The sequence below is a fragment of the Geospiza fortis genome, unplaced genomic scaffold (assembly GCF_000277835.1).
Source record: "Geospiza fortis unplaced genomic scaffold, GeoFor_1.0 scaffold113, whole genome shotgun sequence".
Classification (NCBI taxonomy): domain Eukaryota; kingdom Metazoa; phylum Chordata; class Aves; order Passeriformes; family Thraupidae; genus Geospiza; species Geospiza fortis.
Window position 1 is genome coordinate 276,124 of NW_005054429.1, and position 17,343 is coordinate 293,466.

The following is a 17,343-nucleotide window of genomic DNA, read 5'->3' on the forward strand; positions in this document are numbered from 1 at the left end:
AGACACAGACATTCAAGGGAAACAAAAGACAATGAGTAAATGAATGTCCTTGCTTTCCTATTGCCTTTTTTTTTTTTTTGCATCCAAGACCATCCTACATGTAATTAATGACTGTGCAGAGCAAAGTACTCCTGGGAGCATTCAGTACATGAACAGCTCCACAGGTAATTTCTGGAGAGAAGATTTGTTTATTGGCCAGCATCACTCTCTGACACCTGTACTTGGTGAGGAGTTGTGCTCTTTTGGAAATAACTGTCCCTCCTCAGAGGAGCTTCATCCAGAGCCTGGGTGGTGGCAGGCATTTCCACCCCTTCATTCCTGTTTAAGTTTGTTTAAGTTTACCTGTAGCCAGCAGATCTTTTTTTTTCCAAGGTTTGGCATTTCCAGTTCAAAGGCCCATCTTGAAAATACAAATAAAATAAAAATACACCTCACCATGGGGAGGTGCATGTGCATGGTACTTTCTTTCTCCTAGATGGACCAAAAAACACATACCTGGTCTTTAAAGTCATGAAGAGCTTTTCAAGCTAGAAAATACTGAATTGGAAATACACTCTTTAGGAACATATTTATTTCCAAGGGTGAAAAAAGCAATGGAGTTCATGAGGCTCTCCATAGCAAAGCATATCTCCTGTATAAATTGTAAAATTCACACTCTGGAACAATTCCCTGTAATACACAGGATTTATTACTCCTAGCAAGAGAAGCACATCAGTGAGCAAAGTTCGTTACCAAAGAGAGAAAAAATTATGTTTATGAAACGATTCCAATAACAAATGAAAACACTGAACTTTGGATTGTGATTAAATCTCTTGTAACTGTTCTTTATTTTACAGATATGGCCTCTGAATGACTTTGGATTTCTACGTGCAAGCCCCAATGGCCACAGATTTCTTGATGATTAAAAGACTTAAGTACTATTGACAGTTTTCATAGTATTTTCTACTAAAATGAATGGAACTATTTTTGCTTAGAACAAACACAAATATTACTTGACAAGGAATATCTCTTTCTGAGATTACACCTAACTTCAGAGTGGGAATGATACACTTGTGTCATCAACCAAAATGATGTGCCTGCCCTCAGCAGGTGGTGCCAGGGCTGGCACTGAACACAGCACCCGTGGGGTTCCAGACCTGCTGGTGGGGTTTCCCCTGACTGCCCAGTGGGGTCAGAGCACAGCTTCCTCCTTAGCTTTCCCCTCAGGAATGATGACTCCATTTGTTCTGACACGGAGAGCCTCAGCTCAGCACGTGCTCCTGCTCCAGGCTGCCCAGGTGATGCCACTGTCATGGGGCAGGCACAGCCACTGCTTCCAGCTGCCAGCCTCTGCCTCTTCCTCCTGGGCCCCAGCCCTTGAGAGGATTTCATGAACTTAAATATTTAGCTGACAAATAGAAAATGTTCCTGTTTCCCACTGCTGAACTTTGCTCTTCATTATCTTCAAAGCATTCTCCCATCTGTGCCTCCTGATTAAATTTTGTCACCTGAGCTGTTACAAGGATTTAACCTAAGAAGAAGGGCCCAAGAGCTGCTTCAGACTGAAATTGGAAGAAGCTACTCTGTTGTTTGCTGGGGAAGAAACGTGCATTCCAGTTGTACAAACTCCTGTTCTGGGTTGGAGCTGTTGAGTAATGAGCTCTTCAGCTGCAGAAGGAGAATCCCAGCCTCATCCCTGCAGAGCTGCGTGAGCAAAGGGGCACTTGTCATTTTTAACCCTGAATGAGCTTGTTCTTGTAGTGCCCCCCTTTTCTTTAACATACATTTCTTTAGCAGATTCTGTCACTTGTTTGTCCAGTCTTTTGAAAAGTTTGTAACACTCAATGTGCTTCACTGAAACAATCATTGCAGGATCTCGATAACAAGTGAACAGGTGTCACAACAAACCAAAGATACATCTTTGGTTTCACTCTTGGAGACACTGTAATTCCCACCACATCGACAGGACAGAGTGTAGAGTTGTTCATCTGCCAAAAAAGAAAACAAAACCACCTTTAGCATTGGAGAAGAATCAAGAATTTATTTGGAATTTTCGTCACAAAGCTGCTCTTAGTAACAAATAACCTCCCACTGCTGGCTTGTAAAAATCAGTATCTGTGCTACCATTTGCAACTCAAAAAATAACTTCAAAGTGTTTCAGTGATTGAGGTATTCTTACACTAAACAACCAGAGCCAATGGAGTCTCTTCAAAAGAAAAACAAAACAAAACAAAACCAAAAACTGCAGTAATAACAAGGTGCACAATCTGATGATACTAAAAGAAAAATCTAAGTGGCGTTAGTCATACAGATCAAAGATGCTTCCAAAACAGGCTGCTAACCCAGGAACCAAAACAGAAGAAGGGAAAGTAGGATTTTTCCCCTCACAACTCATTAAAAAAAAAAAGTTAAAAAATAAAAATAACTATCAGCCATTTATTCCAAAAAGCAATTAAACAAGAAAAGCCAGAGCAATAGACAGGAGGGAAGGAACAGTGGCAGATGAAAAAAGAAACACAGGCATTCTACCATCCCAGGAAGGGCAAGAAGATGCACAAGAGACATGGGGAAAATCTGTGTACTCTCAATGATACAAGAGGAGAGCTGGGTGAAAAGTGGTACTGCAAGTGAGGGTGGGGAGAAATGTAGATGGAATGGAAAACAAATGTAACAGAAAATTAAGTTCTAATCCAGGTAATCTCAGAGAGCAAAACAGCTTTGTCCCAGGAAATACAGCAAAACCAGCACTTAAAGTAAAGGAAACAATGGTGCAAGATGCAGAAAAAAAGAGAAAACATTAGGAGGGACAAAGAAAAGCATTAGGAACCAGCAGCAAGGCACTCATACCTTCATTCCAGGACATGTCCTCAAGATAAATCTGTTCATGAAGCGGCCATTCTTTTGTCAGGTTATCTTCTGTAAAGCAAACATGATAGATGTTCAGTCTTCTCTTAGAAATTAGTGGGTTTATATACCTAGCAGTCAGCCTGGTCCCTACCAGAGTCCTGCCTAGACCACTGTATCACTTCAAAATGTAGTTCTCTAAAATTTTAGTTTTCCATAGATCTGCATAAGCTGGAACATGTTCTCTTGTAACCAGGGAAAATAAATGGTGACAACAAATGACTGAGTTAAGACCCTGAAACCAGCACTTGTGTGAAATTAGGGGCAAACTTCTGTTTTGATGTAAGTGCCTTTCAAAACTCCAACTCCATGAGCTGAAATGGTGAAGGTGAGCCTGTACTTTTCACAGATTTGTGGGACCTCTCAAGATCACCTATCAAAGCCTCCTGCACCCACAGGGCAGCTGGAACAAGCTGACCAGGATGAGCAGATTTGAAACATCTCCACAAATGGAGACATCTCAGTATCTCTCAGGCAACCCCATTCCTGGAGAAGGAAGAAGGAGAAGCCAAATAAAAACCTTCCAATAAGCACCAAGGGCATGTTTTGTGTGAGAACAGCGCTGAGATTCCTGCAAAGAAATAAATCCTGCAGAAGAAGTAAGTCCTGTAAAAAACACTTGTAGGGGAAGAGCAGTCCAAGTGCTCTTTTATGAAAAGAGTCTCTGAGCACAGAAAGAAAGTCAGGTTCTGGCCTGTTCCTGAGAGATCTGTTGCCATTTGATCCCCCAGACGCTTCCAACATTGAGCACAGCATGAAATGAAAATGTACAACATCTACAGGTAACAAAGAATGAGTTAGAAAACTCACAGAGCTTCCTATTTGGAATTAGTGATGCAGGATTTCTCTCAAAACTTTTAGAGGATTGGTGGTGGAGGTCTGGGTCGTGCCTCGCTGCTAGAAAGTACAAAAAGGGCAGATGGGCCACCCGAAGAGAACTGGTACAATGCAAATTCATGAGCTTACCATACTTCAAGTAAAGTAACTGTGAATCATAGAACCACAGCATCATTTGTGCTGGAAAACACCTTTGAGATCACTGAGTCCAGCCATTAAAGTAATGAAGAAGCAGCTGAGGGAAAGTCTCCTCTCTCTTCTATTCCAAACATGGCTTAATACAAAGCCCAGGGAGCAGAATTTCAACAAAGCTTTTCTAATTCATCCCTGCAATTGTAATTTTTAAAATAATAATAATAAAAAAATCAATGGGCAAAAATAATACTCCTCCCAATTCCCAGGCTGAACAGAGATTGTTATTCACTGTTATTCTCCATCTGATGCTCCGATGCTGAAGGATCAGGGACAGCATGGCCAGCTGGGCAAGGGAAGGATTGTCCTGCTCTGCTCTGAGCTGGGGCAGCTTCACCTCGAGTGCTGGGGCAGTTTTGGGTGCCACAGCATAAAAAAGAGATGAGGCCATTAAAGAACATGCCAAGGAGGCCATGAGAAAGGGGAAGGGAATACAACAAAGTGTGAGGAGCTGCTGAGGGCACTGGGTCTGTTCAGCCTGGAGGAGATTGAGGTCAGACCTCATGGTGGCCTTCAGCATCCTCACCAGGGGCAGGGCAGTTCAGGCACTGATCCCTGCTCTGTGGGACAGGGACAGCACTCAGGGAATGGCTGGAGCTCAGTCAGGGAGGTTCAGGCACTGATCCCTGCTCTGTGGGACAGGGACAGCACTCAGGGAATGGCTGGAGCTCAGTCAGGCAGGTTCAGGATATCAGGAAAAGGTTCTTCCCCCAGAGGGTGTTTGGGCACTGGCACAGCTCCCCAGGGCAGCGCTCACAGCACCAGCCTGACAGAGCTCAGAAAGGTTTGGACAATGCTCTCAGGCACATAATGGCATTCTTGGGCTGTCCTGTGCACAGCCTTCACTGATCCCCCCTAAGTCCCTTCCAACTCAGCATATTCTATAACTGTGATTCTATGAAGTCTGAAATCTGGTTATCTCAAAAAACAAAAATTTTCTGTTAGCACTCTTGACTTCCCAGATAATCCAGTACCAGCTCTTGTCAGGCAGCTTTGCACACTGCATTTATGTGCCTGGCTGGTTCAAGCAGGAGGAACATTTTCCAGAGATGAACAAAGCTTTTTTATTTTCTAGCTCTCCTACTAAAACCATTACCCAGCCTAATACACTTTGAGACAGCAGAAACAGAGGAAGCCACTTAAAAACAGAAGCACAGCCCAGTGTGAGTTTGCAAGCAGAGCATCCAACCCAATGGCTCTCAGATTTCTGTGTCCTTCCTTATTTCATCTGTATCACTGTTATTACAACCATGGCTCCTTGTCTGAACCTAACTGGTGTCCCATTTTCCCTCCCAGCCCCAAGGAGAGTGGGAATGTCCCAGTGCTGAGTTCTGTGATGTCTGCTCAGGCTGTAAAACTCTGTGTACTGAGTTTTCTTCAGAGCTGTCACTTCTGAAACCCACCCTGAACATCCAGGGGGGAAATGTGAGGACCAGAACTTGTGAAACAAATTTTAATTCCCAGCAGCAGAGCCTGCCTGGCTTTGCCATCTATTGGATTTGTCTGACAACAAGAGGTGAAAGGATTCTGCAGCTCCATTGTCTCAGCTGCAGGATCTAAGAAAACACTGGCAGGCTCATCAGAGAGGTTTATGAGCCTGCAATTCAAAGAGATTAAAAGGAAAAATCTACTGAGATTCTTTCAGGCTACAGAACAACATTAAATAACTATTAGCAGCTTGGTTCAGTAAAGCTTTACTAGAGCCCTTGCTGGGTCATTCAGAAATTGTAAAAGAGGAAAGGTATTTAAGTTTCACTTGGAGATACAATAAATATTTCTTGGGCTATTTAAGGCTGAGTTTTAGGGAAGGGGTTGCAAGCAGTAAATGGAAATTCAACCCTTTTAACAGTTTATGGTTATAGTAAAAATAGTCATAATACTTGAAAGATTTTTCTAGCTCTTTATCAGGCACACATACTTAGGATTGATTTTTTTTTTTCAAACCAAACACAATTAAACTTCAAGATATGTACTGTCAGTCAAATACTGTTCACAGAATCTACTCTGCATAAAAATCACCACATACTCACTGGATGTTTTCACAAGTTTATTTTTTCTTATAGGCTTTTCAGTTTTAAAACAATTACTTAAATTTGAGTCTTTTCAGACTCTCCTGACTTTTCTGAGTCTTTTCTTAGCTGCTGCCTCAATTTAAAACAATCACACTTACTTTAATTTGAAATTTTAACGAAGCCACGTGAAGAATTTTCATAACAAAGAGACATAGAAATACCAAACCAATCCTGCTGCACTTGTTGCAGATGAGATTTAACTCCAGGGAGTTCAAAGGCTTGTGCTCCAGCTGAGGGGCTGCAGCCAGAAATCCAAGGCTGGAGAAGGAACATCCACTTCAGTCACACCCACAGCACAACCCGGCACTCTGCAGATCACTGCTATTGTCAGCAAAGCCTGCATTAATCACCAGGTGTTACAAAATGAGCTGGTTTACACTAAGCACAACTTTTTGTGTTGTTTTTTGCCCAGAGCAGCTTGAGAATCTCCATCCTTGGAGACACTAAAGCCAGGCTGAGCAACTGACTGTGAGGACTGGCTTTAGGTGGGAGATTGATCTGCACAGGGTGGCCTGGGAAGGTTCTTCCAGCCTCTGTGATTCTCTGATTCTGTTGAGAAGTTTTTCTTCTTTCCAGCTGTGTCACAAAAGCATGAACTTTTGGCGTTTGGGAAATTTCTAATGTGAAAAATGTGAAACGAGTTTTATCCACACTAAAAACTTTTGGTAGTTATCAGAGTCAAGCTTGATTTTAACTGCATATTTTTCTTTTTTTAAGTGGAATATCAAACAAAGAATGGAAAAATCTAAGAAGGAGATCTATTGACAAAAAAACCCAAGTCCATTCTTCATAGGTAAATTGTTATGCAGGTTTTTTTTCCATCCCCCAGATTTTTCACAGGGACTGTAAGCAAAAGATTCACCATCATAAAAAGGTGTTCTTATATGGCAAAACAATGAATTGGAAAAAATTTTAGAAAACATACAAAAAGGCAGTTCTTATAGGATTTCCAGATCAGAAAAAGTTGCATAAGTATTTGAGTCTAACCTCTGAACAGTTTGTGGTTTGTCCCTTCCCCTTTAACTCTATGGCCTGAAGGCACCAAAAATTAGGAGATTATTGAGAAATCTTCAAAGATTAAGATACAGTATTAAGATACAAAAGCACATTCACTTGTTATTCTCAACAATTCCAACAAAAAGAAAATTAAAACCATAGAGCCCCACAGGATTTCATCTCCTTGGAACTTCTCTGGCTACTGAACTTCTGAGCCAAGTAGTTCAGATTTAGTTAGTGTAACACAAGAAGGCACAAACAAACAATCTGTGAAATGAGCAAAGGACTGCAGTGCAAAGGGCTTCCTGCTGATGGGCAGCCACACTCACACACACACAGAGCCATCCTTCAGATCCTGCTCCCTGGCCTTCCTCTGCACCTTAACTTGCTGTATTCTCTCTCTCATCACTATTCCCCTTAGCTGCTGCCTCAATCCCTTTGTTTCTGTCAGCCTTTATGGCAGTGTCTACGAATTTGTCTGGAATCGTGGCTCCAGAAGCGGCTTGACAGGCATTCAAAGAAGGAGAATTTACTTGCCCATCATTCTGCTGCCAGGGAACATGCTGGGAGGAATGCAGCAGCACTGCACATGTGTGTCAGGTGTGGCTGAAGCACAGGGGCCCTGGCAATGGCACCCTCTGTGCTAAAACAGAATGTCCCATCACCCAACACCTGCCTCAACAGAGGTACAGCCCGATTCCCTTGTTTACCAAGTCTTTCATCCACAGTCTTGAGATGGCTTTTCAAAGAACTTATCTGGATGCAAAAGAATCTCAGAAAATAGAGATAATCTTCAAATTACAGTCCAGACTAATTTATAGATTAAGGACATATTGGTATGTCCTTAAATCTCAAGGGAAAACAAGATCCTGATGTAGCTCTCTGCTCCAGTGGATGAACCTGACCCAGGCAAAATGGAACTTCACGAATTTAAGCTTTAGGTAAAATTCACCAGATGCTGAAAAGATTCCCAGTTTAATCTCTAGTATTTCCTTTTTCCTCGGCACATACGATTTGTGAAAAGAGAAGGCACAACCAATATTACAACGGTAAGAGTACAACAGCATGAGAGTGCTGGGCAGCAGAAATTCCTGTTCTGACATCACCTTCAGGCATTTAAAAAATAACTTTGAGATGAAAAAAATATTTAAGTCTGATCTTAATATTGTTTACATTACAAATAGAACAAGATCCAATTTTTTCTTTAAAATACTTATTCCACAACTCTGTTTTTACCCCTCCCCCTCTCTGCCCAAAGCCACGTGAGGTCTGAAATACAAGGTTATTGTGGTGGTTTTGTATGGGAGGCATTCACAGGAGTGATGAGCCACGAGAAGTGTCCTAGAAGTTTTGTTCTGATTCTAATTACTTTTTCTTTTGGTTACTGTTAATCAATTTTTCTTTATATCCTTGTAAAGTTTCAAGACTATTTTACCTTTCTCCTAATCCTATATCAAGGAAATGAGTTAGTAGATACACTAGTGATTAACCAACACTAAACCCACCCCACTCATTAGTACATTACCAGAGAAATCTCAAATTACCAAACCAAACCCACTGCAGTCCTTTAAGTGGAGAATCCCCCCTGTGTATCTGCAGCACCCTCTCTACCCTGCAGTGATGCCACGGTGCCTTTGTGTCTCCGAGCTGTGTGGGGAGGTAAAAACCAGCACGAGGGCCAGGGGCTGATGGTGTGCCAGGGCACAAAGCAGGAATTCAATAACAAGCTGCACAGACAGTGGCCTTTTATCAGCACATTCCGCAGTGGTGGTGGCTCCACGTCAATGCTGGCCCCAGTGTGTCACTGCAGAGTGCCACCGAGTGTTTTCCCCACGGGCAAGCCACTATTATTGACTCCCCCCATTAACATGGAGGGTGGATATACATTTATTGAAGGTTCTAATGGAAGGCTGAGGGACTCCTATCCCGAGGCCAGAGCAGAAAGACAGCCTATCACTTCATGTAATGGTAGCCCATGTGTGACAGACCTGACCTACATTTCCCCCCTTTCTTTCTCACAACAGCCTGTCACTGTTTTAAGAAGCTATTTTCTGAGAGCTATAAAAAGGAATGCATGCTAGAGCTGCCTAGTTAATATGTTATATTGAAATATTATTTTCAGACCTGCTTTAGAAAGGCTACTTTAGCCTGTGGATGAATTATGAATGCTACCTAACACCCACAATGTGTCCTAATGGTTCTGGTTATAAATTCATACACAAACACTAGGTGTAGGTGCATTAATACTTACATCTAAAACACTGCAACAAAACGGAGCATAAAACATAAAATTAAGGATAATTAATGAAGCTACCTTTCTAAAATAAAAAGGGCTAAGGTCTGCAATCAGTATAAATTCCATAATAATTCAAACTATCAGGAAGAATGCCCCCTAACGTTTTGTTGGAAGTCATTCTGTGTTTTCAGCAGCTGATGTATGTGTAGCTCAAGCTATAAATAATGGATCCACGCCTGAAAGTAGGACAGGAGCGAAAGCCGCATTCCGTTCAGCACTGAACAGCATTTTCAAACACCATCTCACTAACACTCCCGGCCCCTGGCTTCAATAAAGAGCTGCTGCCACTCCAGCCCTCCTTGGCAGGAACCTACCACGCTGCTGCAGGTCATACTCCTGTTTTGTCTCCTCGTTGCCCAGAACTTTCCAGGCCTGGTGGATCTCCTGGAACCGCCGTGTGCGCTCCTCCGCCTCCACTGCCGCCGCGCTGGCCGCCTGCTTGTCGGGGTGGTACTGCCAACCAAAAACAACAGGACAAGAAGGCTTGGGGGGCTGAGGGTGAGCAGGCTGGGAGAGGAGCCATCCAACATGCACCTCATACTCAGCTAGGAGGACACAGCAAAGGAGAAGGGCTAAGCTGAGGAGCCAAAGGAAAGGAGGTGACAGCGCTGGGCACAAGAGGAACCTGCCAGTTTGATTATCCACTGGAAGGGCAGCAGAGCCACCAGTGGCACGAGTGTCACCGTGTGCACTGATGGCATTTTCTGGATAATTTGCTGATGGAATCACTGCCCTTATGGACGATTTACCTAGCACAAACAGAAATAGGTACACACAGGGGACCACGACACAGGGACAAGAGGAGGTGCTGGCAGCTCTTGTGACACTCTGCAGAGCTAAACGTATTTTAACACAAACACAGATTTAAAATTTAAAAAAAAAATTAAAATATTTAAACATAAAGACAGATTTAAACATAAGCACCAATCACTGCCCTTATGGACAATTTACCTAGCACAAACAGAAATAGGTACACACAGGGGACCACAACATAGGGACAAGAGGAGGTGCTGGCAGCTCTCGTGACACTCCACAGAGCTAAACGTATTTAAACACAAACAAAGATTTAAAATTAAAAAAAAAAAATTAAACATAAACACAGATTTAAACATAAGCACCAATGTTTAGTTAAAGCTATTACAGATCAATTGAACGCTGCATTACATGTGCCTAGCTTTTTTTATGATTTAAATGGTAAATAAAATATACATGATCAAATATAATTTATACTACATGTAATTCTACTTTTGAAAATATGCCTGAACATCTTTAATTTCTTCCAGTTCAGTGAATCAATAGCCCTTCCAAATACTTAAAATCATGGATCACTGGCTACAAAACTCTGTCATTTTTGTTAAGAAATGATTATTCAAGGACATGGTTATTCAAGAAATCCCACGTTAAACAGGCAATAATAATTAAAATGGTAACACGTTTTCTTTCTCATTTGTGCAGAGCAGAGCATTCTGACTAGAGTGCTTCCAATGCCTGCTGAAAAGGAACCCTCAGAGCTCCATCTTCCTTGAATTCATCTCCAGTAATCTCTTTTTCTGCTACTTTAAATTGCTCAGGAGATGTGACAGAGCAACAGGAAACAGCATTTAAGTTGAGAAAGTTCCAATATAATCAATATGATATAATATGATATAATATGATATAATGTGAATAATATAATATAATATAATCAATTCAATATAAGTTCCAACATATTCAGGCCTAGCAGCTGATAACTGTATCATAGACCAAATTTTCCCGTATTCTGGAGCTTTAAGTGCCCTTTCTACCAGCATCAGCTGGGGCACTGAAATGTGAAGCAGATTTTAAGATGTACAATACCTGTTCTATAAGTGATTAAGCACATTTCTGATTAAATGAATCTGAGTTTATAATTCATTTTGGAAAGGAAAGAATACTAGTAACATGTGTAGTTGACAAAATCCCAAATGTAAAGGAGCACTTCTCCTGGAGTCTGTTTGCTCGCTGATGGATCTGTCACTGGCACTGATGGGTGTTATCAGTACATAAATCAGTGATCAGTAATGATCAGTTATCAGTACATAAATCCCCTGTGCAACAACAGCAAAATGCTTCCACCTCAGGTTTTTTCACAGGTGCTTTTCCACACACAGGTGGATGTCCCTCCAACCTCACATATGTACAAAATCCTGGTTTTGTTCCACTTGAAGTCCCCTCTGCATTCAAGACTGAAGACTACCTTATAAGTTGCTAAAAATACAGCTGAAGAACACTTGTGATCCATAAAGATTCCTCCCTTTTCTATCTCCTTGACTGAAGATGACAAAATTCTAAGGTGCAAACAAAACCAAAAAAATCTTGGTCATTGCATGAAGTCATTGTATTCTATATAGATAACTGCTAGGTATTTGGATTGGCCACAAAGTCCTCACCTTCTCAGAGCAGTTTCTTAGAAATACAGAGAAAAATGACTGACTGACTGCCCAAAGCAGACCCAAGCATAGTGGCTTCTCTCCTGCCAACCATGTTGAGAAAACACTCCCACCAAACTGGTCACACTTTCCCTTTGCTGCACCAAAACCTTGTTTGACTGAGAAATGATTCTGAACTATACTGAAAGCCCCACACCACAAAAGTACTGTGGAAAGATAATCATTGATGCAGAAAATTAATTATTCTTTAGATTTAACACATAGCCCTTAACTCCTTTCCTACAGATTTGGAAAATTTAGTTTCTGCAGCATGTGCAGTTTTTATGTTAGAAGACTGATTTCATCAACTCCATGGTAGGGGACCTACTCATTAAAATATGCATCTCTATCTATCTATTTCTCTCCATTTTGATCTCCATGCCTTCTGAACCTATTTGCTCCTTCCTTTCTTGGCCTTTCTCACCTAATGCCTTTAGCAAACTACATCTACACTAAGAAAAATCCTCAAACATCAGCTCTTTTATTCCAATACTCCTCTTATTCTTTTCTTTTATTCCAGTGACCCCATTTCATCTGGATTTATGTACTTACTCTTATGCTCTTACTGACTTATTTTCCCACTCTCTAGGCTTGCTAATCAAAATCCAGGAGTTTGTCTGCAGCAAAAATCCACTCTTGATTTAACTGGCCTGCTCTTCCCTCTCCAAGAGAGCAAACAGAGTGTCCTCTCTCCAGTTGTTTTAGACTCTGTTCAGCCACGCAGACACAGAGGAGACTTTACAAAAGTACTGAAGTTCAGAGGGAGAACTCTGGTGTCAATACTTCACAGAATTCACACGGTTGGAAGAGACCTTCAAGATCATTGAGCCCAACCCAGCCCCAGCACCCCAACCAAGCCCTGGCACCCAGTGCCACATCCAGGCTTTGTTAAACTCACCCAGGGATGGTGACTCCACCACCTCCCTGGGCAGAACATGCCAGAACTTCATCACCACCCTTCCTGTAAAAACCTTTTCCCTTCAGACACAAATCAAACCCTTTTTTGGGACCTCCCCTCACTCCTGGTCACCAGATTCTTGTGTCTGACCCTGCTCCCTCTCCACAGGAGCTGCCTGCAGAAGCAGAGCTGGGTTTTGGTTTTGTATGGCAGAAGGTGAAATAGGATGGATTTTGGTGATCTCCTCTTCCTTATTCATTGTCATGGTTTAGCATGGGAGACATTTCTACCCGTGGAATGCAGTGAGAAGTATGATTTCCATCCAGCTATGAATTACCTTTTTTAAAAAAATCAGTTTTCACAACCTACACTACAACACCTTCTAGAATGTGTAAAAAGAAGCATATTTATATTAAATAATAAGCACTGATGAAAGACACACATTGACTGACTGACAAAGCACCCAGTGAGGATCAGCTGAATCCAGCTCAGTGGAAGCTTTACAGGTCTGAGTTTTACACTGGATTTGTAATGATTTGTAATCTCCTCCTAAGCTGTGGAATACCCAACTTAATGTGACCACTTAATGTGGTCAAACTTTTACTCAGAGCTGCTTTTCCACACACCAGATTGAAAAAGCTGGTTATTTAGAAAATGTTTAAAATGTGCTATCCCTTCTCATTTAGTAATTAATACATTACTATGGCTATTTTGCCTTGTACATAAAGGGTGTTCGCTCCAAAAACAAAAGATGCACCACATCCCTAATTCTGTACATCAAGCCAGGAGGCTTCATTTTCTAGGAAAGCTACTACTGCTTCCAAATTTTAAATCACTTTTTGTAAGTGAAACAGATCTACTAGAGTGTATTTTCACAGAAAACTATAAAAAACTCCTCCCTGCTGAAATGACATAACTTTTAAGCCACTTAAAATGCAGACTTGCTTTATTCTGTCTGAGGAAACTGAAGAGAAATCAGTTCTAATTTTTTTTTCCAGGATCAAACTAAGGAGTACTCTCTACCTTCTACAGCTTTGTCTTTCCTACTTTCCAATATTTTCTGCAAAGTTGTCAAGCTTTTGCAGAAATCTTCAGCAGAAAATAAAAAAGTAATATAAAAAGGATGAATCAAATGCAGCTGCATTAAATTCTTGACTGTCTCTTCTGAGAGAAAAATATATTATTTTTGAGAAATATTTTCAGATTTAAAAAATTTTATTATACACAATTTAGATCTTTTTTCCCCATAGAGGAAACAATTTTTAAGGTTCTAAATTTCAGAAGTACTGACAGGCATAGAACAATGATGAAACCACCAGAGCTCAAAAATTCAAGTTAAATTATTCTGGACTTACTATTATGAGTCATAAAGTAACCCTTAAGTAGTGAGGAAAACCAACACTTACAGGCACAGTAAATTTCTAAACAACCTGATTTATTAAAGATTTTTAACTCTGAAATCATCTACAGTCTCATGGAATCACCTTGCTAACTTGAAGTGACAAGTTTAGACAAGTCTTGAATTCCTGCTTTATTTCCATAGGGGATGCGTGCCTATATTTGAATAAGGGATATTTGAAGCTGAAGATGTGCCCTGAGTAAATCAAATAGTAGGATTTTACCAGAGGATTACTTACATGCACCAAGTATTTCTACCTTTGAAAGAACTACATCTAATGACTAAACCTGACCTTTAAGCAAGAGCAAATGATAGAATATTAACATCTCAAATTAACTCAGCAGCTCAGCATCCTTAACCCTTTCTCCATGTTAGGCATAGAGTATTTTTATAGCTAGACATTATTTTATCCATGCAATGCAATGAGAAGTATCACTTCCATCCAACTATGAATTACCTTTTTAAAAAAAAAAGAATTTTCACAACCTACACTACAACACCTCCTGGAATGTGTAAAAATGATGTGTATTTATATCAAAAAATAAGCAGTGAGGAAAGACATTCAGCAATGGTCAGGGAAGAGAAATTCAATCCAAGCTTGACAAAGAGAACACTCTTCCTATGTGGTTTTTGATGAATAAAAGAACTGAATTAAAACTGCAAAGAGAAGAGATCCAAGCCATACAAAACTGGTGGACTAAAATGGCAGAGGTGGAACTGGCCCTGGATAAACACAGCATGAGAGCAAGACACAGCACTGACAGCCCTGTCCTGGCACAGCGAGCTGGACACTGCTGCTCAGAACAGAAAATAAGGATGGGGAAAACATTGGAAGCAGCTGGATGAAGAAAGAAACCCAAGCCATTATTTCCCAGCCACATGGCCAGACTCATGGCTGGAAATCCAAGAGGATGAAACTTTGACTCCTCATGGGAACTGCACAGATTAACACCAAGCAGTTTTGAATCCCATTATCAGTATTAGGGGGTTCAATCTATTTATTCTTTTATCAAAGCTCAATATCCAACAGGCAATATATTCAAATTTCAGAATCAGAACTTCTGCCCCTCAGAGTATAAAGTCCAAACTGCTATTTTATTTATAGCACACTATGGCATAAAAAAAATAGAATGGCTTTAAGCAAGCCTCATGCAAACAGCCTTGCTCTGTACAAAATTAAACAATCATGCTGCACTTAGACAAAATGAACAAATCAGTACCAGTGTCTTCCTTGCAATACAATGAAGTTCATCCTTTTAACAAAGAGACATGATCAAAAAGCAGAAATTAATGTGAACATAAAAATCCCGAAATTGGGAGCTCTTGGAAATTGGGAGCTGTTTAAAAACATTTGTCCCGCTTTATTCTACATGTACACATTATCAGCTGTAATTGTCATTATCCACAGGTTAAGCAAATGAAGTCAGGACAAAACCTGTCAAGTGTTCTCATCTGACACATCCATGGGTCGATGTGAATCTGTCTGCACGTCACAGAGCCCATCATAACACTTCACATCACATTACAAAGAAGCTGCAAGACAGCCAACATTAAGCAGAAAAATATAAACTGGCTATTTCCTATTTAACTTCTGATTGGGGCCGGATTCTTGTTACATTTCCCTGCCTTAGAAAAAAAAAAAAAAAAAAACAAACCACCTCAGTAAATTTAATGCCAGCCTGTTCTGAGGAGGAAACTCCTTTGCCCCTGCTTACAATATATGTAGTAAATACCACTTTTTACTGAGACTTGCCAATAAATCTCACCCCCCTGACACAGTGTCTGTTCATACTCAGTTTTTGGCTGCTCTGCCACGAATGCCAACAAAGGGACCAATTAATGAAAACTTTCTTGATACATTCCCAGTGGATGAATGTCTGCCTTGCAGAAGGTACCTTGACAACATCCATCTCACACAGGCCAAATGGTTGCTCTGTGGTAGCAATTAAGACACCACCAGCCTTGGCTAGATTTAAACCAACAACCAAATCTGTGTAGGCCTGAACAAATGCTCATAGAAATCTGGAGAAATTAACTGCTAAACAAGGGCTCGATTGGGTCATATAATTGCATCCATTTCTCTGGTTATTTACAGACCGTGAGGACACATTTTAGTAAGAAAGCAATTACAATTCCTAAAACAAAATCTCTCAATCTGGGCCACAATATGTAAGCCACATCTATAAATATCAAAGAAATCAACAACTATTTAAAATTATTGCAAAAATCAAAATATTATGGTAGGCTGACATTTCCTTTGTACTCAGTTTTTTTCTCTCTCTCAACAAAAAGACTCTGTTCAGGCTTCATCTTCCCATAGCTCTGGCACCAAATTTGGACAATTAAGCTTAGTGCAGCATTCCTCCTCTTTCTAAAATTACATTTGGAGATAGAGTTTTGTTGCTTTGATCCAGAAGTGCTCATCAGAGGGACTCTTGCTGCAGACTGGGAGCAGGAGAGATCAGTGTGAGAGCTGCTGGGAAAACTCTGCCTCCACTGCAAAGTTCAGACTGACTTTGGGGCTTTTTTTTTAATGCAGGGTACCCACCCTAAAATCTCTGTCCTCAGACAGTTTAAAATGTAGCTGATCCAGGCCCCCAGCCCCCATGAAAAAGTAATTCTGCTTCCATTGGCCTCAGGGCTCAATAAATTAATATTTAAAGCTATCCAAGAAATTAAACTTCTGCATCTGAAACACTATCAGCTAAGTTTAGCACAGTGTAGGAGAGCGGGCTCCCTTCACCACCCCAAATCCTGCCAAAACTGCACATTTCCAGTTCTGAGCTGCCATTACAGGGCTTGCAGCAATATTTTCAAATTATGCAGTGTGTCTTGAAAGTTCCAGATCAGCTGATAAAGCACCAACATGTAAAACTGAGCAGCCTCCCTGCTGGACACAGCGCAGAGAAGGAACCACATAATGCAATTACAACACTCTGAGAGCTCTGTAACTACATTCCAAGTTAACACTTGGGCTAATTTTACCTCCAGCATCATCTTGAACACTTTCAGCCACAAATCCCCATCAGCCTGCACCAGAATTAACCCCAGATCTGGTATTATATATTATATAGATTATATATTTAATATATATAATATAATATATATATTATATATATCATATATATAAAATATATGATGCAAATTATACATATTCTATATTCTATATTATACAGAATATTATATATGGGATATATAATATAATACATAAAATACAATATATACAGTATATACAATATTGTATATATATAATGTATTTTTATAATATAGAATATAGAATATATAGAATATAGACTATAGAATATATAGTATATTGTATATTA

The 17,343-nt window shown here is 40.5% G+C and overlaps 2 protein-coding genes across 2 annotated transcripts in view; one reads left to right on the forward strand and one right to left on the reverse strand.

Annotated features, from left to right (window-relative positions):
- IMMP1L (inner mitochondrial membrane peptidase subunit 1) overlaps positions 1–4,114 on the forward strand; it is a 21,268-nt gene extending 17,154 nt beyond the window's left edge. The window contains exon 5 of the mRNA XM_005426931.2: positions 837–4,114. Within this exon, the coding sequence (XP_005426988.1) occupies positions 837–905 (69 nt within the window). The 3' untranslated portion in view covers positions 906–4,114. The remainder of the gene's footprint in view (positions 1–836) is intronic.
- Positions 554–17,343, reverse strand: part of DNAJC24 (DnaJ heat shock protein family (Hsp40) member C24) — a 32,699-nt gene continuing 15,909 nt past the window's right edge. Inside the window, exons 2-4 of the mRNA XM_005426932.2 lie at positions 9,591–9,729; positions 2,827–2,895; positions 554–1,967 (exon numbers count right to left, since the gene is read on the reverse strand). Of these exons, the coding sequence (XP_005426989.1) occupies positions 1,843–1,967; positions 2,827–2,895; positions 9,591–9,729 (333 nt within the window). The 3' untranslated portion in view covers positions 554–1,842. The remainder of the gene's footprint in view (positions 1,968–2,826; positions 2,896–9,590; positions 9,730–17,343) is intronic.